This window comes from Anolis carolinensis, chromosome 1, assembly GCF_035594765.1.
Source record: "Anolis carolinensis isolate JA03-04 chromosome 1, rAnoCar3.1.pri, whole genome shotgun sequence".
Classification (NCBI taxonomy): domain Eukaryota; kingdom Metazoa; phylum Chordata; class Lepidosauria; order Squamata; family Dactyloidae; genus Anolis; species Anolis carolinensis.
This window is the reverse complement of record NC_085841.1, coordinates 140486031-140513481: the sequence shown is the minus strand read 5'-3', so window position 1 is coordinate 140513481 and position 27451 is coordinate 140486031. Positions and strand designations below refer to the sequence as shown.

The 27451-nt window shown below is 38.5% G+C and overlaps 1 protein-coding gene across 1 annotated transcript in view; it reads left to right on the top strand.

The window, feature by feature from the left end:
- Positions 1-27451, top strand: part of col21a1 (collagen type XXI alpha 1 chain) — a 161165-nt gene that overhangs the window by 94859 nt on the left and 38855 nt on the right. Inside the window, exons 14-17 of the mRNA XM_003226064.4 lie at positions 3274-3327; positions 5433-5486; positions 5669-5722; positions 10999-11052. Of these exons, the coding sequence (XP_003226112.1) occupies positions 3274-3327; positions 5433-5486; positions 5669-5722; positions 10999-11052 (216 nt within the window). The remainder of the gene's footprint in view (positions 1-3273; positions 3328-5432; positions 5487-5668; positions 5723-10998; positions 11053-27451) is intronic.

The following is a 27451-nucleotide window of genomic DNA, read 5'->3' as shown; positions in this document are numbered from 1 at the left end:
CCATATCAATGCGCGACCAGTATTGATGCATATCTAAGTAAAAGGTGTAGTCTCTCTGTCAGCGGGGATGATGGGTAGCAGAGTGAAATCCAAAAAATTCACCATCCTCCTTCATGCCTCCTTCTCTCCAGACTGTTTCCCCGTGTGGAAAACAGCACTGGATAAACTCACTCCAGCAGACGAAGTCCAACTGTTGATTAAACTTTATTTACATGAACTATTTACAAATAGAGTCAATTCAGTCCTTTCCTCCATGAATGCTTTCCGAAAGCACCCATGCACACACACAGCCATTGCTCATCGCTGTTCTCCGCTCTACACAGGAAACAACACACTCCCACTACATTCCACAGGAACCAGATAGTAAGTCCCAGTCAAAACACACTTGACCCCATTGGTCCTGTGATACATCAATCATAGCAGACTCTCATTAACTCCATAATTGCTGTATCCAGATTGATTTTAACATTTCACAATACACAATACCCTGAAACTCTCTTCTCGGGATTTCTGCCTCTCCATGCATCTTCTAGGTCATACTCATCCTTAAGGGTTAAAAAGTTCTGGGGGAGGGTAGAGATTCCTCCCTTTGGAGCTCTTTTTACTTTTTTACTTTTATCTAACTGACTGTTCACTACTTTTCATAATAGAAACTGGCCTATTCTATTTATATCATAAAGATGGCATGAAAGAGACTATGAGGTTGGATCCTAGGATCTGATCTTTTATCCTAGGATCTGATCCCAGAGTATCTGCTTTGAAATGTAATATATTGGTCTACACTGCCTGATGATCTGGGATAATCAGACAATCTGGGATCAGATCCTGGGATATAGGGCCGCGTAGATCCAGCCTGATTCTGTTTTTTTTTTTTTTTTTTTTTTTTTTTTTTTTTTTTACCTCAGGTCAATCTCAAGTTTGTCTTGTATGAAAATAATTGTGCCATGCATTCTGATCCACCTGAACCTTACTACATCTTAAACTAATTTTCACACAATGAAAGTCCTGGGGTTAAAATTTATTTTTCATAATTTCACTGCAGTCTGAGGAATGTGTCTCTCTGAGTGAAAATATGTATTCCTTTTCTACATACATACCTATGGCACATCTACCCTGTTTCCCCGAAAATAAGACAGGGTCTTATATTAATGTTTGCTCCCAAAGATGCACTAGGTCTTATTTTCAGGGGATGTCTTATTTTTCCATGAAGAAGAGCTCACATTTCTTGTTGAACAACAAAATGAACATTTATTATATACTGTAAAGTAGTTATCACAAACCAGCATAACCAGACAAACTATGAATCCTATCAAGAATTTCTTGTTACTACCATTATTTACATGTACAGTAATCTATGGTACCTCTTGCAGTTTAGGTTTCACAAGGTTTCCACACTGATTTCTCTCTATTCTAGTTTCAATGTAGTCATGAATGATGAATAATATAATATACTATAATAATAATATGATAATATAATAATAATATAATGAGATACAATGTATTAATGAGATAATATAACAATAGGATATAATAATAATCTTGGACATTCTTAAAATTTTATATAATGTGATTTTATTTTTTAATGGTACCTGTTTTATATGAACTGTTGTTTTGTAGATTGTTTTATATGAATTGTTGTTTTTACATTGTTTTTAGGCATTGAATTTTTGCCTATTTACTGTAAGCCGCTTTGAATCTCCTCGGAGAGAAAGGCGGGGTAAAAGTGATGTAAATAAATAAATAAATAATAACAGAATATGATAATAATATGGTATTAATAGGACAATATATTAATGGGATATAATAACAGAATAGCATAATAATATAATAATAATAGGATAATGTAATAGAATAATAAAATGGAAGAGAATGATATAAAATATATTAATAGGATAATATAAAATGGAACATAATAATAATAACAGACTATGCTAATAATAATAAAATAATATGATAATATAATAGAATAATAGTATAGAATATAATGATATAAAATATATTAATAGGATAATATAAAATGGAATATAATAATAACAGAATAATAATATAATATGAAAATATAATAGAATACTAATAGAATAATAATATAATGATATAATAATAATATAGAAATATAATATAATGATATAAAATATATTAATAGGATAATATAATAATGGGATATAATAATAGTAACAGAATATGATGATAATAATATGCTAATAGAATAATAGTACAGTAGAGTCTCACTTATCCAACATAAACTGGCCGGCAGAATGTTGGATAAGCAAATATGTTGGATAATAAGGAGGCATTAAGGAAAAGCCTATTAAACATCAAATAGGTTATGATTTTACAAATGAAGCACCAAAACATCATGTTAGACAACAAATTTGGCAGAAAAAGTAGTTCAATATGCAGTAATGCTATGTAGGAATTACTGTATTTATGAATTTATCACCAAAATATCACGATATATTGAAAACATTGACTACAAAAATGCGTTGGATAATCCAGAACGTTGGATAAGCGAGTGTTGGATAATTGAGACTCTACTGTATAAAATAATAAATTTCATGGCATAGGATAGGAATAAGGATGAGAGGAGAATCCCTATGCGTCCTGTACCTTTAAGAAGCTGAAGGAGCAGCACGAGTGGAAAGCCCTCTTCCTTCCCTCCCACCCTCCCTTGCCCTGGCTCCAGGAGCCAATCAGAAGCCTTGGGGGCGAAGGGAGCATGGCCAGGATGGAGCCTTGTCTCCGAAGGAAGGAAGAAATGGCAGCGCAGCAGCAGCCACGGAAGGTTCTTCAAGCCGCGGCTGGGGGACAGGCAAGGCAAGGCCAGCCAGGGAGGGAGGCACAGAAAGCAAGCACTTTCCCTCCCTTCCTCCCTCCGGTGTGTATGAGGAGTGCTGCTTTAGCCCTGCAGCCATGCTTCCCAATGGAACTCTGCTGCAGCCTTAGTTGCTAGGTCTTACTTTCAGGGGAGGCCTTATATTTGGCAATCCCCCCAAACCCCTACTAGGTCTTATTCTTTGGGGAGGTCTTATTTTAGGGGAAACACGGTATATTACTTAGAATCATAGAATCGTAGAGTTGGAAGAGACCTCACGGGCCATCCAGTCCAACCCCCTGCAAGAAGCAGGAAAATCTCATTCAAAGCACCCTTAAATTTAAACTTAAATTATTTCCTCTACTGTCACCTCAAACATGTTGGTTAATATATGTTTCACTGCTCCACTAATTTTCCTAAATACATACTCAAATAATCTTTGTATATTTATTTCTGTCTAGGGTGACAGAGGTTCTAAAGGAGATCCTGGACCGCCTGGAATTTACGGGAAAAAGGCAAGTTAAATTTAATATAAATTTAATATAGGAGCAAGAGATTTGTATTGCCATTACAGAAGCATTTAATGTTCACTGGAGAGATATACATAAACAATGTCAAATTGGAGATATTTTGATGTTACTGTCCGGCATGAATTTCTGTGTAGCTAAGTGATCTTAAGAATGCTACAGTGTTATCAACCTCAGAGGAAGGAAAGTGCAAACTACTCTAAAAAAATGTGAAAATTCTGTGATAGGCTAGGATTGCTATATAATGACTTAAAGGCACACAATAAGGAAAGAGTATAATTTGAATGTGAAGCAAACAAGGGTATGATTATTATGATAGTACTAATGTGAGAGCATTGTTTGCTTGGTCTCTCGAACTAGGAACAGTTTTAAAGCTTTGGCATTGTAGATTGTGAAAGAATACTCAAGATTCCTTCCATAAAGATCAGAAATAGTACTGACAGTTTCGAATTGTTTGTAAGAGAAATCTTATGAAAAGGAAGAAAGGAGTTTTGTGGTAATGTCTAGTGTTGATTGTCATTCCCGTATGTCTGATATGGTAAGGGATCCAGTTGTTTTGCACTTAACTTGACCAGTCCTGGTATGTGCTCTGGAAAATTGTGTCTCCTGCTTTTCTCTCCACTCTGAATACTCTTTTTTAAAAAAACAAAAAGGTCCTTTCTGTTATTGTCTGAAGGCTGGCATGTTTGAAGCCGCTCAGTTTCCTAAATAAGCTGGGATATTTCTGTGGCCAGCAGGCAAGGTTTGTGGTTCCTTTGAATTTGGCAAGATTTGCTCCTTTCTTTTGTGATGGATGATAAACAGTCCACTGAGATGCTCTATTTAAGGATGTAAAATGTGCTTATTTGTTCTGACATGCCAGAGCAAATAATTTCTAATGTTTTTCTCCCCACTGAGTAGGATTACAAGAAGTTTCTGAGCCCTTTTGGTTAGATTTTTAGGACTTTCTTGGGAAAAATTCATTAGCATAAAAACTTTTTAGGGAAAGCATTTTTGCAGAAAATAAAAGCAAAATACACTGTTTTCTGTCCAAAGATGCTTTGTGCAAGAAACAAAGGGGTTTTGTACAAATGAATTTTGTTAAAATAAAATCTTGTTAGAATATTCAGTCTGTGAAGACAATGGCCAAGAATCTGAGGCGCCATCTACACTGCCATGTAAAATCCAGATTATCTCCTTTGAACTGGATTGTATGGCAATGTAGGTTAATATAATATAGTTCAAAGCAGATAATCTGGATGTTATATCGCTGTGTAGATAGGGCCTTAACTATCAGATATAACTTATGATTAGGCTCCATTACTATAATTACACTGAACAATTCACCTTCCAAATCCCACCTTTACAACTTTGCCATCCAATATCTAGAGTGTTTTTGAGATGATGTAATTAAGGTGCTGGAAAGTGATGTCCACAGCATTCTCCATGTCATGTGGTGCTTCAAGAACACACAATTGGAGAAATACCTTGGGATCCTGTTGCAACTGTTTGCCTTGGTGTTTCCCATAAGCAGAAGAGCTCTGCAGACATCATTTCCTAGTACTCTGATATGCAGCACCCTGGAAGCCCTTTGGTAGACTGAAAGGTGGGGGTTTGAGTCTATGTTTGGTCCTAAATGCCCATAAACATGAACCCCGAGCAGTTATAAGATTGTAAGTCGTGCTTATGATATTATAACTGCTGAAGAGCTTAACTTTCTCAAATGGGAGCCTTTTCGCAACCACCACTACCTCACATTACATTTGACAGGAAATCCATTTTTTGTAATCCACACCTTCAAAACTGAGATGTGCGTTATATTTGATGGTGTGTTTTACTCGAGTAAATATGGGTATATCTTTACTAGTATGTGAACTACTATGCCTAAGCTCCCCTTACCTCTCCTTGTGTGCCATTCAGCTGCATAGTGCAAATGTCACATTTTTGAGTAACTGGCCAGTATATTATGTAGTGGCAACATGGAATATGTATTAACTGACTTCCCTTCACCACATGTACATGACTGTCTTGTCATGGATTAATGATTTGGTATTAGTTTATAGTTGTTCATGCAATTAATTTTTGAATTAGTTTATAATTTCATTTCTTAATAGGGAGCAAAAGGAGGAAAAGGTGATGGGGGATTTCCAGGAATGCCTGGCCGGCCTGTAAGTGTTTCTGAATTTTATTTTCATTTTGACTTACTGACTCAGTACCTAAATTGAATAGACTTCAATAGGGGTGAGAAGGGTGGGATAGAAATGCTGTAGCAATAATAATAATAATAATAATAATAATAATAATAATAATAATAATAATAAATAACAGCATATTTACTATATTTCCACAGGGTGATCCTGGGAGGACAGGGAAGGATGGTTTACCTGGAATTCCTGGCCTTAAGGTATTTGAAATACGGAAATAACCAAACTGTTATTTGAATTTATACACATTAAGTATCCCTTTTCCAAAATGCTTGAGACCAGCAGTGTCATGGATTTTGGAATATTACGTACACATAATCTTGGAGGTGGCACCAAGTCTAAACACAATGTTCATTGATATTTCATAAGGTAATTTTATATACAATATTTTTAATAATATTTGTACGTGAAACCAAGTTTCTGCAAACTGAACTATCAGAAAGCAAAGGTCACTATCTCAGCCACCTATGTGAACACTTTCAGGTTTGGAGTATTTCAGAATTCCACAATAAGGGGTGCTCAACCTGTATTGAAAATAAATCTTCTTAAATATCTACACACTTTCTATTCTTTCAAAATCTGGGGGGGGGGGGGGGGTTAGGAGGAAAAAGTCTCCCCTAAATAGTCTCTTGGTAATAAGAGAATGAGGCAAAATAGAAGACTCAAGTCTATTCAAGTACTTCTGCCATCCTATGACAACCATGAACCAGAGGGGTTCTTTCTGGCAGAGGAAAAGCAACAAGCTAACAGATGGAAGGAAAGGTCAGATGATCCCACCACACATTGAAAGAAAGTATAGTAGCACTAGCAGGATCATGAGCATCAACATGTAACAAAAAAGCAACAAATTTCTTAATACATTAATTTAAAAAATTGCAATGATATGCATTGAAAAAGACTATAACAAAGTTCCTTTAGTTCAATTATTCATTAGCCCAATTACATTCCTTGCTTGAGAAATATAGCAAATCCAATTTTGTGTCCAAATATTCTGAAGCATGGGGCACTGAGCCAGTGATGAGATTGGTATTTGTGAATTTTATATGGCTGTTTTGTAATCCTTTTTCAGTTAAAATTATTATATAAAGGCATATATGCAGTATGTTAGTTACTTACTGCACTTACATAGACCTGTAGAGTAAGTACTCACTATAATGATCATTAATTTCACAGACTGATAATCTTCCTTAAATACCCTAACCATTTAAAAACAAGTAACACACTGAATTTGCTACAGACTTATACAGTACCTTATAAGGCCAGTCATGTGTCTTCAAGTTGCCTGTCAGCTTATGGTGACTCCACAAGGATTTCTTGGGTAAGAAATAACTCAAGATTTATTTTTGACAGTATAGCCCTTAGCACCTAGTATTCATTAGTGGTCTCTTATCCAAGTTCTAATTAGGATTGACCCGACCTAGTTCCCAAGATCACATGGGATCTGATGCTTTTAGGGTATTTCGGCCTTGTAGACATTCTGAAGCAATTCTTTTGGAGAACAGAAACAGGGGTTTACAGGAATTTTTAAGTTGGATTTAAACTATAAAAGTAGTATTCTTCTATTAATATTGCAGTAAAATGTTGTCAGCTTGCCTTTCAACATCTGCTCTTCATAAACCATCACTTTACTTGGGGCTTGCTGTTATCCAAATCAGAGGTGCTTAACAAGAGAGGCATCTTTGGAGATTTCTGCTGGAGTCTTCCCTGTTTTCTTCAGAAACATATTCATTCTTGGAAACAATAAGACATAACTTTATTCTACATAAAGTCCATGATTTCTACATTTGGCCTTTGTGTGGTCACACATGTGGGGATGTTCTTCTGTGGAATTGTCAAACTATAATAAACTTTTGCAATATGGGTGAATTCTCATTTTCCTCAGTTTCTTTTCAAAATGCCACAACTGGATTCAACAAACTCCACCCTTTGTATGATAGCTTTAGCCACATCAAGTATGGTTAATGAAATGCCATGTCATGAATACCTTCAACACTGCAAAACTTTAACACTGGCAGTGTCGCTTGCTCACCCAGCACAAATTAGGAAATAACCTTTGGAGCATGTCATGTACTCACGCAACAGTTGCCCCTCCCACTCTAATTCTAATCTGTTTCAAAGAAGGAAGACAACGTCCTCCATGCACACCTTGTACCACAGAGGAGTAATCCATGAAACCAATTTCTGAAAAGCTTTACTGCTAACATGCAATATTCACACATTCTTGGTGCCTGGGATCCTTTTTCCAGGAAACACTAGAATCCCAAGTGAGGAAACATGACAAATGGCCAAAAGTCACTTCATTTTTCATGGAAAAGCTGTTTATTCTTCAGCCTTGGATTACATAATGCCTTGAAACCTAGCTGGGAGGGCCCTTGTGTACTGAATACTTTGCTTGCTGGCATCTTGTCCATTTACAAGAGGACATAAAAAGAAGTCTTCAAGCCAGTCTCAGTTTACAGGCAAAGATTCTTATACAGGCAGACTAGATCTCCAATTACTTGTCCATAAGAGGAAAAAGATCAATACAGTGAACCACAGACAAAGCTACGAATGTATAGTGCGATGAGAAGCTCTATGATAAATGCTGTAATGCAAGTTGTTTGGGCCACTAAAAAGCTTGAAGGAACTAAGTGCCTGTCTAAGAGATGCTACAATATGGTATAATTCAGTAACATGGGCATATTAAAAAGTGAAATAATGGATTTCAGAACAAGATTAAGATGAACATAAAAATACAAAATTGGGAGGATTCCCACTTTGTGTATACCAAGATACTTCTAAACTTTTAGTAGTCTGAGGAGCCATTATTCCGACTTGGAACAGGTCTCGGAGATTAAGTGTATGAAGATGGATCCAGGAAAAACTGAGACTTCCATACAAAAGTTCTTGCTCTAAAAACTTAGAGTTCAGTGTGATGCAAAAAGTTTCTGGATTGCAGATGAGAACTCACATTTTTACAAGTTCCCTTCATGGTATGGAGAATCTGGACTCCTCCCTCCTCCTTCTGAACTAGGTCATGGCCCAAGAGAGTGCTATGTCTGTTTCTAACCAGCCAACATCTAAAGAGAATTGGATATCATTGATGACCTGTTTGACCTCTTTTGATATCATGGCCGTGGTGAGGTGATTAGTTTGGCGGGCTCCAAATACCATTCTCTACCACATCCTGAAGCTTTATAAGTCACTGGAGAAAGAACCTCACCTATTGTCAATGGACATTCTACTCGTGTCAGAAACAGATGTTCACTACATGATGCCTTCAACCTACTTCCCTTTCTTGGGTTTATATCTTTCTTATCCCTCTTTAACTTTACAAATTTTTCCCAAACTGGTTATGACTTTGTAAATATCTTAGCAATTAAAATATTATTTATGATTTTAACATTATCTTTGACAAGGGTGAGAAAGCTAATTTTTATATATTTTATTTAGAACCAAAAACTTCAAGGTGTAAGTCTGTCCCTAACCGCCACCAGCAGTTTTAATAACAGTTATTTTTCAGAAAGCTAGGTGTAGTATGTGGACACGCAAGGAATGTAAGGGATATTATTACGTTTTTGAGATGTGTTGGGGCACCCATTAAAAAAGTGGTCAACCACTCTAAAATTTGTTTGCCTTTCAGAATTTTTTACAAAAATTTCACAAAGGAGATTGTACAGAGTGTATTGTGCTTTTTGTGCAAAATTCAAAACATTTTCTGTGAAAGTTTATATTTTACACACACACACAAAACAATGCAAACATTTGTGTGGGTAAAAATGCTTTGAGCAAAAATTGAAATCTTAACAAAATCATTGCAGAACAATCCCATATATATTTTAGCAAAAAAAAAAAAAAGTTGGGGGAGGGGGGAAATCCCATCACAACAATGGAAGATCATTAACATGCACCAAATGTTATTCTCTCACCCAGTTGGGAGGGAGGTTGCTATATATTTTGTTGTATGCCAAAATAACTAAAGATTTGCATTCTTTTTTAAAATACTTTTTATTCAGGTTTTCTTTTGTGTACATAATTAAAAGGGTGAAAAGTGAAGGAAAATTAGGATGGGATTTGAAAGTGGAAGAGAAGAAGGAGGAAAAAAAACTAGTATTGGGGGTATATATAGGGCAAAAAGTCCTGTTGGTCTTCCGCTTTCTACTCTTTGTGGTATTGTCTTCAATTCTTACTTATTTTCTTTTGCTTTTTTGGTCTATTTCATAATTTCCATTCTCGAGTTCTCTTTTTATTTATTCTTCCTTTGCCTTTTTGTTGTATTCTTCGTATTTTTTCCAGTCTGTTCTTCTTATAGCATTTCCTCTGCTTGATTTCATTAGATATGTTAGTTTGTCCATATCGTAAAATTCATTCAATTTCTCTAACCATTGTTCTCTTGTTGGAGTTTCTTTTTGTTTCCAATATCTGGCAAAGGTTATTCTTGCAGCTGTCGCTGCATATGTAAAAATAATGTCCTCATTCTGATTAAAGTTTATTGCATTCTCCATTGATCCGAGTAAGTAAAATTCTGGCTTCATTGGGAATGTCATTTGTAATATTTTCTGTGTTTTCTCATGTATTTTTTCCCCCAAAAGTTTATTGTTTCTGGGCAAGTCCACCAGATATGGAAATAAGTCCCTTCTTTTTTTTTTTTTTTTTGCATTTCCAGCATTTATTTTGAATATTTTTGTACATTATTCCTAATTTTTTTGGTGTTATATGCCATCGGTGAAACATTTTAAGCCCATTTTCTTGTAGATCTGAAGCGTACGTATACTTTAAATTTTTATTCCAAATTATTTCCCACTCCGACATCGTAATTTGGCGTCCCAAATTTTTTGCCCATTTTATTACACAGTTTTTAACAGTTTCTGACTTGGTTGACCATTTTAACAATTTTTTGTAAATCCTGGTAATTTCTTTTTTATCATTTTGCATCAAATTATCCCAAAAGTTTTCTTTCTCGTTGAAGCCAATCAGCTTGTCTTTTGCAAATTGTTCTTTTATTTGGGCATACTGAAACCAGGATACTTTGTCATATTTTTGTCTGATTTCCTCCTGAGTTTTTAATTGGTATTGTCCATTCTTTTTTGTTAATAGAAGATTTGCGTTCTTAGCACACATAGGATTAGCCATTTTTGTTTTAAGATTTAGAACACTGACATTGCACCAGATGTAATTATTGTGACGGAGATTTCATGGTGCATCAAAGCAGGTAAGAATCAAAGCTGAGGGTGGGGTGAGGTGGTGGGGAGGCTTGAGATCTGAGATACATTTTGCAATCTAGGTGTAATATGGAATGTTTAAACAGTGGCTTATAAGTGGGGATGGGGGACTACACTGAGAAGCATTTTATCTACATGTGATAATGTCTGGTTTCCCACCATATTTTGTGTATTAGCATGTACCTATTGAATATGACTCATTTCCTTTCATGAAATGAAGTATTAAGTCTGCACTGAAAAAATTATTGTTTTATCTGATTTTCATCAATATTAAGGGAGAAGACGGACAACCAGGTTCTACAGGGCCAGAAGGAAGACGGGGAGACCCTGTAAGTCTTTCAACAAGTTTTATAACTATCTGTCTTTGGCAATAATTTCTTTATATACTGTTTAAGAGCTCCAGTTTATCATTAATCCATTTTAAAAGTGTGAGATAAACAATTTAAGTCAATTTTTGAGTTTCAGACTTGTGGGATCTGCATGGCTTTCTCTGACACCTGTCTACCAACTGGTGATTTCCATGTTAATGAGGCAGTAGATTTGCTATTCATCCAGTCCTGTGAGCTGTTTAAGGTGCTGAATAGCTCCTTTAAAATCTGGCTAAAACAGTAGAGTTACTGCTGCACTAATGTGCAAATCACATCACTCTTTGTGAAAAGTGTAAAATAGTGTTGGAGCACAATAAAATGACAAGTAAAGAAATTCTATCTAAATATTAAGATGAAATTATTTACTCAAGAGCTCTTGGACATTGTAATGGACGGTTTCTTTAGAGACCTTTAAGCATAGTTTGGATGGAAATCTTTCAGGGTTGCTGTAGTTGTGTATTCCTGCATGACAGTGGTTTAGACTACATGATGTGGCTCTTTCCAACTTTAAGATTTAAAATCCTAGATGAACAGTTTGAACAAAGGAGTGTTGTTTCACTGAATGCATTATTACCCTGAAAGTTTGTTATGATTCCCAGAAATGAGTTTGTAATGTTTGCATGTATAAAAAGCCATTACTGGTTTCTATCCAAGCATTCTTCATTTAAATTGTCTATTCTTCTCAATAAGGTGAGATCGTAAAGCTTTTAGCAGTTCAATAATCCTCCCCAATCACCCAGAGGTCTTGAAACACATCATTGTCTAGAAAATGAACTCTATTTTTCTATGATTTTACTAATATTACTGCTTTCCTTTAGAGCTGGTCATTCTCCTACCAATCTCCCCTTTCAGGACTGCTCATTTCATGGAAAAAGTGGTGGGAAGTTGAGAATAGTACTGGCAAATATATGTGATACACTCAGATTCATAAACATAGCTGAGAGTTGTTGGTCCTCTAATGGATCATCATTTCAGACTTTAGCTTCACCACACTTGGCAGCATCTTCTGTTCCTTTTATAAATGTGGCATTCAACACCCTTGGGAACAGGTGCTAAACATATTTTAGCATTTGCTTTATACTTTACACCAGGGGCCCCTGGTGGCACAGTGTGTTAAAGCGCTGAATTGTTGAACTTGTGGACCAAAAGGTCCCAGGTTCAAATCCCAGGAGCGAAATGAGCTCCCACTGTTAGCCCCAGCTCCTGCCAACCTAGCAGTTAGAAAACATGCAAATGTGAGTAGATCAATAGGTACTGCTCCGGCGGGAAGGTAACGGCACTCCATGCAGTCATGCCGGCCACATGACCTGGGGATGTCTATGGACAACGCTGGCTCTTCGGCTTAGAAATGGAGATGAGCACCAACCCCCAGAGTCGGTCATGACTGGACTTAACGTCAGGGGGAAACCTTTACCTTTACCTTTAATATTGTATGCAAAAAAGCATAGGATTGCCTTGCAATCTGATAAAGAATCAATTCAGTGCCTCAGTTAATCGCTATCTAGGAAACAAAGTTTTTTCCTGAATCTATTAACTGATGGAAATCGTAGGCATAATTAGAATGTATTTGTTCTTTAAAAAACACTGACCCTATATCTCAAATAAAGTACCATGTATATTAGTACGTAAGTCAACCTGAAGTGTAAATCGAGGGTAGATTTTGAGACCAAAATTGAAGGTGGAAAGAGAAAAGTTAAGGTACAGTATTAATTTTTCTCAAAAAACGAGCCTTTCCCCTTGAGGTCAGTAGATAAAGGCGAAATCTTATTCCATCCTGAGAGCACCTGGAAGGAGTACTGACTACTTCTATTCTCTTGGCAGTCCTTTGAGGGGTAGCACTAAAGAGCTGCCATCATTTACCCACAGATAGAAACAGTGCTGTGATGGAGAGAGTAGAAGAGAGTCAGTGCTTCTTTCAGGTTCTCCTTGGAGAGACAAAGCATTTGCCTTTTGATACTCTACTTAGCGAAGGGAATGTTTCCTCTTTTAGTAAGAGTTAAGATGCAGTACTTTTATTGACCAGTGGATGTGTTGACCCAAGTTTTTGATTTTTCGATTAAAATTTCTAGACTTATACATGAGTATATAACATGCATGTCTATAAGAATGATGTCGGAATTAGAGTAGAGTCTCACTTATCCAACGTTCTGGATTATCCAATGCATTTTTGTAGTCAATGTTTTCAATGCATTGTGATATTTTGGTGCTAAATTCGTAAATACAGTAATTACTACATAGCAATGTGTAATGAACTACTTTTTCTGTCAAATTTGTTGTATAACATGATGTTTTGGTGCTTAATTTGTAAAATCATAACCTATTTTGATGTTTAAAAGGCTTTTTCTTAATCTCTCCTTATTATCCAACATATTTGCTTATCCAACGTTCTGTCGGCCCGTTTATGTTGGATAAGTGAGACTCTACTGTACTGGAATACATACACATCTAAGGATCAAGAAGTTTGAAGATGTTACTTGCTGTGAGTTCATCAGCAGTTGACATTTCCTAGTTCATGAGGTATAGAAAGGGGAATTATTGCATTGCCAACTCTTTTATAATCAAAAAATATGCATGTTTTTAAATTTTAGGGTTGCATTCAGTATACTCTCCTTATGTTATGCCAACTAAATGAAGGCTGTCTAGGTGGTGTGGAAGTTTTTTCCTCCTCATGGGAACATCATAAGATTTGGCATGCATGATTTAAAGCTGTGGATAGGTTTAATGCAGGAAAATACTCTTCAGGCAGAAGCAGGCAAGCTGGTAAGGTACTCACAATTAGTCTTTTATTGCCATTGTCTAACAGTCAGATCCAAAGGCATCTGGTTTCCCTTTCTTTCCCCTTTTCAGTGTCCATTCTTTTATCTTCCCCCTAGCCCCACACTCCACACACCCCTTCACTATCGCCCAGCTGATATTCATCAACATGGCTTGTGTCTTCCCCTTGGTTTAGGAATATGTTTTGTTTACTCCAAGGGCGGGATCCTCAGGCTTTCTTACACTCTTACAGATGGTTTTTGAGGATATAAACGAATGTCTACATGTAAACAAAATAGACCAAATAAAACAAAATGAATTGAACAATACAAACATCAGGCAACATTAGTTCTACCAGACCATACAAATACTACAGTCATTTAAGAATTAGAGTTGTTTGTATCAATGAACAACAAAGATGCTATACTATAACCATTGCAAAGAAAATATTTATAGGTAGCCGTAGTACCTCTGCAGTAAAATACGGCAAAATCCAAATTCGATAATTAGTAATACCTTTTTTTTTGGGGGGGGGGGGGGAGCAACCCCAAAGCATAATATACATTATGCAGGCTTCTGAAGCTTCACAATGTTAGAGTCACAGACTTACCGCCTCTTCACACGGGGCATTTTTGCCTCGATTTGCCTCATGGCAAGGATGGGATCTGGGCCTGTCGTGTGCCAACACACGACACATGGCAGGTCCTGCCCACTTTCCTCCCAAAGTCAGGGGAAGTGTCGAAAGGTGCTTCCTCCACAACTACGGAGAGGAATCAGGGAGCTCCAATGGAGCTGTCCACACTTTCCTTCCCATTTCCTCATGTGATGGCAGAAAGGGCGACAGGGCAAAGTGCAATGCCACACGTTACTGCCCTTTCTGCCATCTGATGGGGAAGGGAAGGGGTGCCAGGGCACCCTCTCCCACCCCTTCCGCATGATGAGGGGAGGAGGAAGGGTGCACAGGGTGTTGTGGTTCAGTTTGATGGGGGATTTGTGGAACAGCAGTTTGAAAAGCAGTTTGTCCCTGGGAATGTTGATGTTTCTGAAATACAGGTGGATTCGGAAAGTGTTGATAGCTTAGAGAAACAGACAAAACAGGGGAATGTGGATAGCTCTGAGTTTAGCAGAGATGTTGCTGAAGTTTGTGATAAGGATGACCTTTCACGGGAGTCGGAGAATTGTCAACAAAGTCCAGATAGGAATGAGGGGGATAAGTTTGTGTTAGGGATTCCAGGTTGAAATGGAGATCAGGCCCCAGACGTTCTGTGAGAATTGGACGCAAGCGTTGCGGGGGGGGGGGGGGGGGCGGGGCGGCTAGGGCTCAGAGGAATGAGTTTTTAGGTTGCAAGGAGGTTTTAAAGGAGATGTAATTTAGAAAGATTTCAGTCAGAGCAACATCGCTGTTGAAGATTCAACTCTTGCTTAGTTTTCGGTTCATGCCTCGTCTCATGTGTTTGGATTATACTTTTGAAGCTCATGTTTTCTGGTTTCTTAGGAATTGCCTTGTTATTCTTGGGACTCTGTACTTTTATCTACGGACACTCTGAACTGTGTTCTACAGATTGCACTCTCAATTGGATTATTGTTTGCTTTACTGCTTTTTATTAAGTTCTGTTATTCTTTATCAATAAACTGAAAAACTCAAGCCTGCTGTGGTGGAGTGTGTGTGTGTGTAGCAAGGTGAACTAGTGCTGAGGTGCGACACAGGGCCCTACGAGCTGCTCCGCGCAACTTCCCTTTCACCAGTGATTGCTGGTGCAATGGCATGGCCCAAAAGGGCCATGTGAAGAGGTTTATGAATTCTGCTTGAGATGTTGTCAATATGTTATTGAGGGAATTTGATGCAGGTAGAGGACATTCACTTATTAGCCTTGTGAGGACCATAGCAAAGAGTAATAAAAGACAATTAATAACTTTTAACTCCATCCAGCTATTTCTGTCTTGAGAGAAGTTACTTTTCTGTTGCTAACCACAAGGTGTTTTATGCCTTGGAGTTGGCCCCCAAGAGGTAATACTTTATAATCACTGCTGTTACATTTGTCTGAAAGTAGAGTACAGTAAAGAAGAAGAAAATTGGGTCAATGGAAACATGTGGTATCTTTCAATGTCCAAAAAATCTCTGCAAGTAGGAGACACTTGAAGAACATGCCTGGGCAGCACTTTGCGTTTTTTTTTTTTTTTGGTCCATTATGCTGACTTCAGTAGTATTTGATGCCAGGAAAATCAGTGTTTGTATGCTGTATAAACAAACAGTGTTCCACATCTGCCAATAAACTTTAGGAACAAAGATGTTTCTTCTTTCAAATAACAAAATGACCTGTGTTTTATTATCTGTTAGTCAGTTTGCCTCTGTAAAAAGGGGATATACATTCTCAAAAACAGGTAGATAGGTAACATCCTCTGAATTACATGTTGCCACTATATTTCTATTGGCTATATAGGAAAACAAAATATGTAGCTTTGAAGTGGCCAGAAATATTGTTTCCTATTTTACTTGTGCATTCCCTCTTGCTATCCCTTCTGATTATGTAGCTGCAAGGAGGAAACCAAAAGCTTTGATGAGAACCGAATCTGAACTATAGTGAGCCAGGATCAAACCATCATTTCCTTTTAAATCTCAACTTGTACTTTATTTAAAGTGATTCCATTAATGGAGTATAGTTAATTATCGTTGTTATGCCTATGGTAAATAAATGTGAAAACGCCCTAAAATGTTCTGAATGGTATGTCAAACACAATTACCACACAATACGAATTGAAACTGAGTGGATCTTACAGTCTATCGCCATTTTATATCATGATACACTTCAGAATCTACTGTGGAAAACTTCTGAACACAGATGGACTGTTCAGAATTAAACATGCAGAATATTATTGAGGTGATCTGTCAAGATCTTCCCTGGAAGAAACTTGTTTGACAGGTTGCCTTAGTGCATCTTAGTACCAGTGTGGTTTAGTGGTTAGAGTGTTGCACTGGGAGTTTGGAAAACCAGGGTTCACATTCTTTCTCAGACATGGAACTCAGCTGGGTGAACTTAAGCAATTCACACACTCTCAGCATCAGAGAAAGGCAATGGCAACCTCCCTGCAAACATACCATGCATAGAAAACTTCATAATAGCTTTGCCTTAGGTTTGCCATAAGGTGGAAATGATTTGAAGACACAACAATGAAAAACATTTTAATTTCCTTTTAGGGTTGAACTCTCAAAGGATAATATACAGTCAATAGGAAAGGTGAGAGACTGCCAGCTTAAAAACATGCAGGATAAGTTGAATAAGTGTGCCTCAGTTTTTAAGATAATTATACTCTTCTACTATAATATAACCTGAAGGTCTTATTTGGGTCTCACCTGATTATACTGCTGGTACCAGTCACAGCATGTTGTGACTGCGCCTTCGGGGATTATGGTTGATGGTGATGGAATTCGAAGAGGAAGAAAAAACCCTCGTGATGAGGGTTCACTGGAGGAGTTGCGTAGGAAGCGACTTAGAGAGCTATGTGGGGGATCTTCTGAGGAAGATTCAGATGGGGAGATGGATGCTGAAGAACAGGTGGTGGCTGGGGAAGCGGGCACTGAATGGGCACAGCCACCGGAGATGTCTGGGGATTTGGGGTCTATGGATACTTCTGAACCTGGGGTTTCTGCAGGAGCTGATCCCAATTGGGATGCTTGGAGAAGGGAGGATGGTTCTTTAAGTGTTCATGGGGCTAAGTGTGGGCAGGATGATTGGGACTCCGACGAATTGCTAGGTACTCCAGATCCACGAGCTCTAGCTGTGTGGAGCTCAGACTCTGAGTAGATTTGGGACACCTGGTGTTTGGGCGTGAGTGTTTGGTCACCCAGGAGGAAGGGGAATAAAATGGGAATGTTTGGCCACTGCACTTTGCGTGTGGCAAGGTGTTGCTGAGGCGCCATTGGGATCTCTGTGCTTTCGTGAAGACTGGACTTGGACTGTGATTCGGATCTGCTGATACCATCTTTGTGCCTTTTCGTGGAGCTGGTTTGGATGACTGCACCCTCTTCGGACTCTGGATTGGTATTTGACCTGGCTTCTGTCTTTGGCCTCTGACTGACTACTTTTCCCGGCTTCTGACTACTGGTTTGTCTTTCGGAATTTCTGTTGCCTCCTGACCTGACCTTGGATTCTTCTGACGACGGCTATTCATCATCCCTTTGAGGCTCTCGGCTTAGCTGCACCGTGGAAGCAGTTTTACTGCTTTTCTAGTTTGTTTATTTTCCAGCAATTAACTCTATTTGTTTTCCAAAGCTGAATTGAAGCGTTATTTAGTTTTTTATTGAATGCCAGCATGAGAAATTAGCGTGGCTCGTTTTTGAGTTACTATTGTCCAATCTACTCTCGAAACACTGATAAGTGAAGTGTTTCAAGGATATTTCCTGTGTTTATGTTATTTTTTGGCTTATCTTCGGAATAAACTCTGTTTTGTAACTGGCGTCTGACTCTTGACACAGCAAGTCAATAGGAGGGAAATTCCAACATTTACAGAACAATATTTAATTGCCACTAAACTATCAATTACCATCAGTTTCTCTCTTGTTAATGATGGTCATTAATAGGTCAGTTGAGATTTCATAGAATCATAGAATCATAGAATAGTAGAGTTGGAAGAGACCACATGGGCCATCCAGTCCAACCCCCTGCTAAGAAGCAGGAAATCGCATTCAAAGCACCCCCGACAGATGGCCATCCAGCCTCTGCTTAAAAGCCTCCAAAGAAGGAGCCTCCACCACGGCCCTGGGAAGAGAGTTCCACTGTCGAACAGCTCTCACAGTAAGTTCTTCCTGATGTTCAGGTGGAATCTCCTTTCCTGTAGTTTGAAGCCATTGTTCCGTGTCCTAGTCTGCAGGGCAGCAGAAAACAAGCTTGCTCCCTCCTCCCTATGACTTCCCTTCACGTATTTGTACATGGCTATCATGTCTCCTCTCAGCCTTCTCTTCTGCAGGCTAAACATGCCCAGCTCTTTAAGCCGCTCCTCATAGGGCTTGTTCTCCAGACCCTTAATCATTTTAGTCGCCCTCCTCTGGACGCTTTCCAGCTTGTCAACATCTCCCTTCAACTGTGGTGCCCAAAATTGGACACAGTATTCCAGGTGTGGTCTGACCAGGGCAGAATAGAGGGGGAGCATAACTTCCCTGGATCTAGACGCTATTCCCCTATTGATGCAGGCCAGAATCCCATTGGCTTTTTTAGCAGCCGCATCACATTGTTGGCTCATGTTTAACTTGTTGTCCACAAGGACTCCAAGGTCTTTTTCGCACACACTGCTGTCAAGCCAGTGTGCTGGATTCTAACTTGTCATTGAACGTAGCCAATCTCATTCAGCTGAAGCTAAAGCAATTCACTTATTCTGAATCTACCAAAGCTGCATCATTTTGGTCTTCATGACAAGTTGGCAATGGTCAGTGAAAATGTACTAATGTCCTCTGCATTCTATGTTTTGCTGCACATTTGCTGCACATTTGAAGCAATGTTTTATTCCTTCTTCTGAACATAGAATGTATTTTATGTTCTTCTGCCTCTGTCACAATATAGTTTACACCCAGTATTGACTATTATCTACTTTCTATTATTTTGTGTCCCTTTTGTAGAAAATGGAAATTCTTACATTAATTTTTAATCCTTCATTCAGTGTAATTCCAATCTCTGTATCTATTCATCTGAAATGTTGTTATTTTATTAATGTTGTTATTTATATTAGCTTGGGGACCCGGAGGTGCCCGGGTTATTAGAAGAGAGCATTGTTTGTTTTGGGATATTAGGTAATGTCACTAAAGTTTGGTCCAGATCATTGACTTTGTTCTGTGATTTCTGGATAAGGGTGAACTACAACTCTCAGATTCCCAGGGCAATCAACCCCCAAACCCTGCCAATATTTGCAGTTGGCCATGTTGAGTGTGTCTGCCAAGTTTGGTCCAGATCTGTTGTCGGCTGGATTCAGGAGTCTCTGGATAAGGGTGAACAACAACTCCCAGATTACCAGGGCAATCGCCCCCAAACCAGGTCTGTATGCACAGTTGGACATGTTGGGTCTGTTTGCCAAGTTTTGTCCAGATCTTACGTCATTTGGGTTCAGTGCTTTCTGGGTGCAGGTGAATGACAACTCCCGAAACCAAGGACCATTCCCTAAACTCCTGCAGTATGTTCATTTGGTCATGGGGCTTCTCTGTGCCAAGTTTGGTCCCAGTCCATTGTCGGTGGGGGGTCACATATCAGTGAAAGTACTGCAAGTCACATTATCCGTGGCAAGTCTGGTCCATATCCATTGTTGGTTGGGTTCACAGTGCTCTCTGGATGTAGGTCAAGTACAGCTCCTACAAATCATGGTGAATTCTTCCCAGACTTCTTGTTCAGTTGCTGATCAATTCCTCTGTTAACTGTGTGCCATAGGAAAGGGTAGGAAAGGGTTAAGGTAGAGGCAGTGGATGGGGCCATGCAAATTAAAGAATACTGGGATGTCCATTCTGGAGGGAAAACAGACTATCTAGGATGAAATTGTCCCCGTATGAAAGCCTTCACTTGGGTGGGGGGTAGAATGGTGTTTGTAGGGGACACTGGCAGTGTTTGGGCTACATGTTCATGGTTCTCATTATAACCTGCATGTCAGAAGCACTGGCCCCCTCGACTCTCTCCACTGTAGCACAGCTTTTGGTCTTTTTGAATGCCTTGATAGAAAAATGGTAGTTCCCCCTCCGACGGGGCACTGGTTCTTACCCGTCTCTGTAGAATGACCTTTACTTATCCACAGGTCATATCAAAATCCATAACTGTGGTCCCAAAATCTACCCTTGACTAATACATGAGAGCCACTTATGCATGAGTAAATATAGTGGGTGTTTCCCGCAAAACATAAGGGATTCCAACCTTTATATTTGGTGGCCCCTATTATGTAAAGGTTAATAGTGTATGAAACTCTTTTGACCAATTGTGAGTGATGATTCTTCACTTCATACGGGGAAACTGTTGTTGAAAATGTCATCTGGTTCTAGCAAGAAGTAAAAGTTAGCACAATTCAATTACTAAAAAATGTAAAGGTATTTAATTCAAACATCTGCATCTTTTTTAAATGAAAATTAGCAGCCATAACCTTCCCTTGAGGGATTGCTATGCCTGGAAATTTCCAGCATAGAATTTTGGCAATTACTTATAAATTCTGGGAATTTTGACAAACCCAAAAGTTTTATAGCTCTTTGCTTGTTTCTAATAATAATGATCATCAGTGGAAAGAGTAAAAGAAATGGCTGAGGAAGTTTCCATATTATATTTAACCAAACTGGGCTATTTTCTAAATCACCAACTTGTCTTGTGTGCCCATTTCTTCTTCAGTCTCTTCAAACTATGAAATCCAAGGAAGTATTTACAAAAATGATTTAAAAATAAATAATTCTTTCATGTAAGGCATGAAGCAAAGTATCACTGCCTGGAGTTATGACTGATTCCTGCAGAAGAGCGCTTCTGCTGATTGCTCTGGGATCGATACTCCTTAGAACAAGATCGTAAGAGTGGCAAACTCAACATCTATAGCAATATAAAATTGAGTGAATGGCACATTTGAAGGGAGGGTTCTGTGATGGCAGCAGTCATCTGAAATGGACCAGATACAAACTACTGACCCAACCAATGCTTACATTTCAAAAAAAAAATGTTGGCCAAGATCAGGAATGGGAGATGTTGCTCTAGTTCCATACCTCTGATCCATCTTCCCAACAAAATCCCTAAAACTTATTTTATAAGCAAGGCACCCTAGTGAGCAGGACACTGAAAGGTGATGCATCCAGCATCTTGTGAGTGAACAGTGTGACAAGCAACAGCAGATGGGTTTCAGTAGGTCTTTGTGATAACGGCAATGCTATAATGATTGTAAATGTGTGTACCAAAATGTATGAGTTGATAAGTCTAGCATATGACATTGTGAATATTGAATGATTTGGTTTTTTATTGATTTATTTTGCTTTCAAAGACTTTTGCAATATGTTTCAATAATCTTGGGTGTCATTAATGTTTTCATTTTTCAGACAAACTTTCCTGGCCACATAGAGCCAGGAAGTCTAAAAAAAACCAAACCCTCTTTGATTGCATATTTGTCTGATGACGGGTGCATTTAGCAATTCATTTCTGTAGAAGATTGTTTTTAAATGCACTTAGTCTTAAGTATTAAATATAGTATTTTCTGCATGTGTAATACCAAACGGTATTATGGTCCATTAAAAGCTAATACATTTTATTTATCATAATATTGAAGAATATTAACCAATTTCATTAGATGTGTGAGGTATTACTTCAATTACAGGATACACTATGATTCCTGTATCCATGGGGTATGCATTCTTGGAGATCATATGAATCTGTGAAACAATTAAAAACAGGAGGCTCTATTGAAATGGAGGATTTGTGGCCCCCAAATACTATAAAGTCATACCGGAGGACCTAGAAAATGCCTAGGGTGGACATATTTTGTTGGAACTGGAAAAATGCAAGAGTAGATACCAGTCCTGTTGATATGGGGGTCATACATGCTTGCATGGGTCAGTTGATATGCATGGCAATCAGAGATATCAAAACAATGGACATTAACAAACAGGAGTTGAATAGTAATGTACGTATCTTGCATTGATATGCTGATTAAGAGAAGTTGAGAAGTTGCTATTTTTTTTCAGTTAATGTAAGATAGAATGTCTTTGAAATTTTTTTGTTCAAGCATAGCCACTCAAGGTCCTCCAGGATTACTCATAATTCCAGGCAGCACAATCTAGATAAATCTGGACTATTTTAAAGCCCTATAAAATACCAAAATAAACAAGAATGGCTTTCAGTGGAAGAACTTGAGTACAAGCCTACAGATGCATCTTAGCAATGCTGAGTACCAATGAAACTATAGCGTAGCTAGATTTTGCCCATCATTTGTAAACTGTGAATTTTTCCAGCAAAAGAGTCTCAGACTGGAAAAGCAGGCTAGACATAGTACCAGCAGGAATCGTAAATAGGAATGCTGGCATTGTGATGAAACTTGAGAACAAGAGGAGATAAGGTAATTAGCGTTCTATCCAAGGGATGAAGTAATAAATATCCTCCCCCAAAGGCACTTTATGTTGTATAAATGGCCCCTTTTAACATATATTCAAAAACAGTACTATTTACAACAGTATAAATACTATAAATTTTATAGCCTGCAGATTGTAAAGAGAAATTGGACAGCAAGTTGAAACCATTCTTTTATTTGACAAGGAATAGTTCTACAAAGGACTTCCCCAAAGACTATTTCCTCACTAAGCCTGTAAATCATGATTTATTCCATACTGTTTTTATAAGGCTCACAGAGAGTGGCATTTTTCCCAATTGCAGTTTTTCCAAAGATCCTGTTTTCTTTGGTGGTTTAAAAATCGTATGAATAATCTGTTCCGTACTGGGCTTTGATTATGGACAAGCATTTCTTATCATTTCAGTTTAATGCACAATTAAAGGAGGTCTATTTTTGTGCCATGGATAAAATTTATCAAGTATTTTAAAAAGCTGAAAAAAATATAACAGACCTATTGATTCTTCAAAAATATTACACAATTTGAATAGTGTTTATCATGTTGTCGAAGGCTTTCATGGCTGGGATCACAGGGTTGTTGTATGTTTTCCGAGCTGTATGGCCATGTTCCAGAAGTATTCTCTCAGAGGTTGTGAGGATGCCTGCCATAGATGTGGGCCAAACGTCAGGAGAGAATACTTCTGGAACATGGCCATATAGCCCGGAAAACATACAACAACCCAGTGTTTATTATTTTTCCCTTTGAATTTAACCCATTATAATACATTGTCTGATTGTTTGAAGGTAAATATTTTTCAATGCATTTTTAATGGCTATTTAAACAAGGAAAATACAGAATAAAGGAAGGTTTGAAGAATCATAGAGTTGGAAGAGACCCCATGGGCCATCCAGTCCAACCCCCTGCCAAGGAGCAGGAAAATCATATTCAAAACACCCCTGGCAGATGACTATTCAGCCTCTGCTTAAAAGCCTCCAAAGAAGGAGCCTCCACCACACTCTGAGGCAGAGAGTTCCACTGCTGAACAGCTCTCACAGTGAGGAAGTTCTTCTTCATGTTCAGGTGGAATCTCCTTTCCTGTAGTTTAAAGCCATTGTTCCGCGTCCTAGTCTCCAGGGCAGCAGAAAACAAGCTTGCTCCCTCCTCCCTATGATTTCCCCTCACATATTTGACATAGCTATTATGTCTCCTCTCAGCCTTCTCTTCTGCATGATAAACATGCCCAGCTCTTTAAGCTGCTCTTCATAGGGCTTGTTCTCCAGACCCTTAATCATTTTAATCGCCCTCCTCTGGACACTTTGCAGCTTGTCAACATCTCCCTTCAATTGTGGTGCCCAGAATTGGACACAGTATTCCAGGTGTGGTCTGACCAAGGCAGAATAGAGGGGTAGCATGACTTCCCTGGATCTAGATGCAATACCCCTATTTATGTAGGTCAAAATCCCAATGGCTTTTTTTGCCGCCACATCACATTGTAGGCTCATGTTTAACTTGTTGTCCACAAGGACTCCCAAGATCTTTTTTACACGAACTGCTGTTGAGCCAGGCTTCCCCCATTCTGTATCTTTGCATTCCATTTTTTTCTGCTGAAGTAATGTATCTTGCAATTGTTTCTGTTGAACTTCATTTTGTTAGTTTCGGGCCATCTCTCTAATCTGTTCATCTAAGTCATTAATAAAGATGTTGAACGGAACTGGGCCCAGGACGGAACCCTGCTTATGGCACTCCACTCATGACTTCTTTCCAGGATGAAGATTGGTGAGCACCCTTTGGGTTCGTTCGCTTAACCAATTACAGATCCACCTAACCGTAGTTTTGCCTAGCCCACATTTGACTAGCTTGTTTGCCAGAAGGTCGTGGGGGACTTTGTCGAAGGCCTTACTGAAATCCAGATATGCTACATCCACGGCATTCCTCGCATCTACCCAGCTCGTAACTCTATCGAAAAAAGAGATCAAATTGTCTGGCATGATTTGTTTTTGATAAATCCTTGTTGACTAGTAGCAATGTCCGCATTTGTTTCTAAGTGTTTGCAGACCACTTCTTTAACAATCTTTTCCAGAATCTTGCCTGGTATCGACGTGAGGATGACCAGACGTTAATTTTTTGGGTCATAGCCAGTGGTTCCGAAATAACTTCTGCTAGTTCCTTCAGTACTCTTGGGTGTAGTTGATCCAGCCCTGGAGACTTGAATTCGTTTAGAGCAGCCAGGTATTCCTGGATAACCTGTTTCCCTATTTGGGGTTGGATTTCCCCCAATTCTTCGTCCACTCCATGTTGCTGAGGTTGAAGACGACTTTCTTTTTGTGAGAAAAATGAGGCAAAGAAGGCATTAAGTCGTTCTGCTTTTCCCCTGTCCCCTGTCAGCATTACCCCATCTTCCCCATCTTTTAAAGAAATCTTTAAAAGATTTTAAAGTTCTTTTCCTAAATAAGTTTCAATGAGCACATGCTACTCCATCAACAAACAACACATTTAGTTTATAGAACAGAGAAAATTATACCTAGAAAACTGAGTAAAAGCTGAGTTTTGAAAACTCTTCCGTTCAACTAGACATCAGTTAGCTTTTGCACTTGCTACTAAGTCTATGTCTCTAGGAACATAAGGTTAATGGGAGATTGCCATTATTCCTGCAGTCTCTAAATCTTGTAATTTGTTTTCAAAATGTTCCATGCATTAGTCATTTACTACTTGTGTTTGGAGTATCACCCAGATTGTTGGGATATCAAGAAGTGAGTCATGCATACTCACTGATAATCAGAAATTTTGAGAGGATTGATTCCATTTGTCTCTCTATTTGGGACTATCCTGCCAATAGGGAGTTTTGGACTACATCTTTTCCCCACCCAATACCTCAAGGTGAGAAATTTCATCTTCCAGCCAAGGGTATAAACTCTTCCTGTCTTATCTGCTGATACACTCTCACACTACTAGACCTAAATTCATCATCAGCCAACTGAGCAATATGGTTATTTGGAGGTTGCTGTATCTGAACATCAGAGAAGATTACCTCCAGCTAATTGGTATGGCAACACCCATGTCATTGGCTGCATACTCCTAAATTAGGGATATAAAGTTGCATTGTCCACAAAAAAACGTTACTGTAGAATCAATGGGGCTGGACATTATGTTTTTTTCAAAACAGGCTCCGGCTATTTCGGCCAGCCATAAAGGCACAGGCTCCACCACTCTTTCTTTCTGGCTGCAGCAGACCATGTGGCTGCTAAAAACAACTGCTTTCGGTTTCTTCCGGCAACAAGTGAAGCTTGGAGAGCAGCCGCGCGCACTTTTGCGCCAATCAGAACAGAAGAAAGCCATGACATGTCTTTTCGCTAAGCTGGGTTTCCACTTTTCTGTTGCGAGCAAGTTTCTGAGAGACAGATCAGTGATCTAAATTCTCAGTTCTGCTCACAGCTCTGCATGGCATGGCTTGCTGTTTTGACTCAAATAGCAATAAATAAGCAATTTATTTTCTACACACTTAAGAAACTACCCAGATCTTTCAGTTGCTGGATCAAAAAACTGATTTTTTTCCCAACCAATTTAGGGAGGCTCCCAAAAAACATCTGGGGGTCCACCAAAATTCAGATACCGAAAACAAAACAGGGTTAACACCCTACTTGACATTGCTTTAAGTGTCATGCATCAATGCTAAAAATTCATGGAAGTTTTAGTTTTGCAGAGTCTTTTGTCTTATTTATTTGTTTATTTATTAACTTTAGTTATACCATGCCTGTCTCCCAATGTGGACTCAAGGTGGCTAACAGCCACACAAACTGATCACAATTTAAAACAAAGCAAATGCAAAAATTAAGAACTTTTAAACTATTAAATAGTACGGTGTGGATATAAAGTTGAAATAAAGTTGATATAATAAATGCAATTAAATTGCATGTAAAACAAATAATTGTTTTCCTTTCTACTGAAGTGAATATTTAACAATTCCTTAATCAGCTTCTGACATTATTTGCCCAACCAGATGGCCTGTCCTAATTAAGGACTCTTCAGATCATATAATTTTTATTGTTTTGTGAGTGGAAGAAAATTCCATTTTCCTCTAAGACCATTTTCTTTTCTGGATCTCTCAGTCTCCACCTTCCTTTTCACCTGCAAGCTTGGCTTCTCTTTGCTTGCTTGCTTGCTTCCTTCCTTCCTTCTCTGGCTTCTTTTGTAACACCGTCTTGATCCCTTTTTGTTCCTCCCTCTTATTCTTCCCCCTTCATTTCCCACCTTCTCTGTGGAGATTTGTCTATGCGAGTCCATTCATAGATAATTCTCCTTTTGTTTACCTTCGGCAAATTATCTGTTTGAGTTTCACCCTACAGTTTAAGAACCTTGACTATAAATGAAACATTCAGTGTGCAGCTCCTGCCAACCATTCTGTGTTCTGTTTGCTCCCCTGCCAGTTGTCTGTGTAGTAAGAAAAAGAAGTTATGTAACAAGGAAATTCAGTTTTGAGGGGGGGAAATGAATGTGTCTGGCCTCTCAGTAGTAATTCATCCAGATGTTCAGCAGTTCTGCCCCTCTCTTGAATTATTCTTCATACAAATT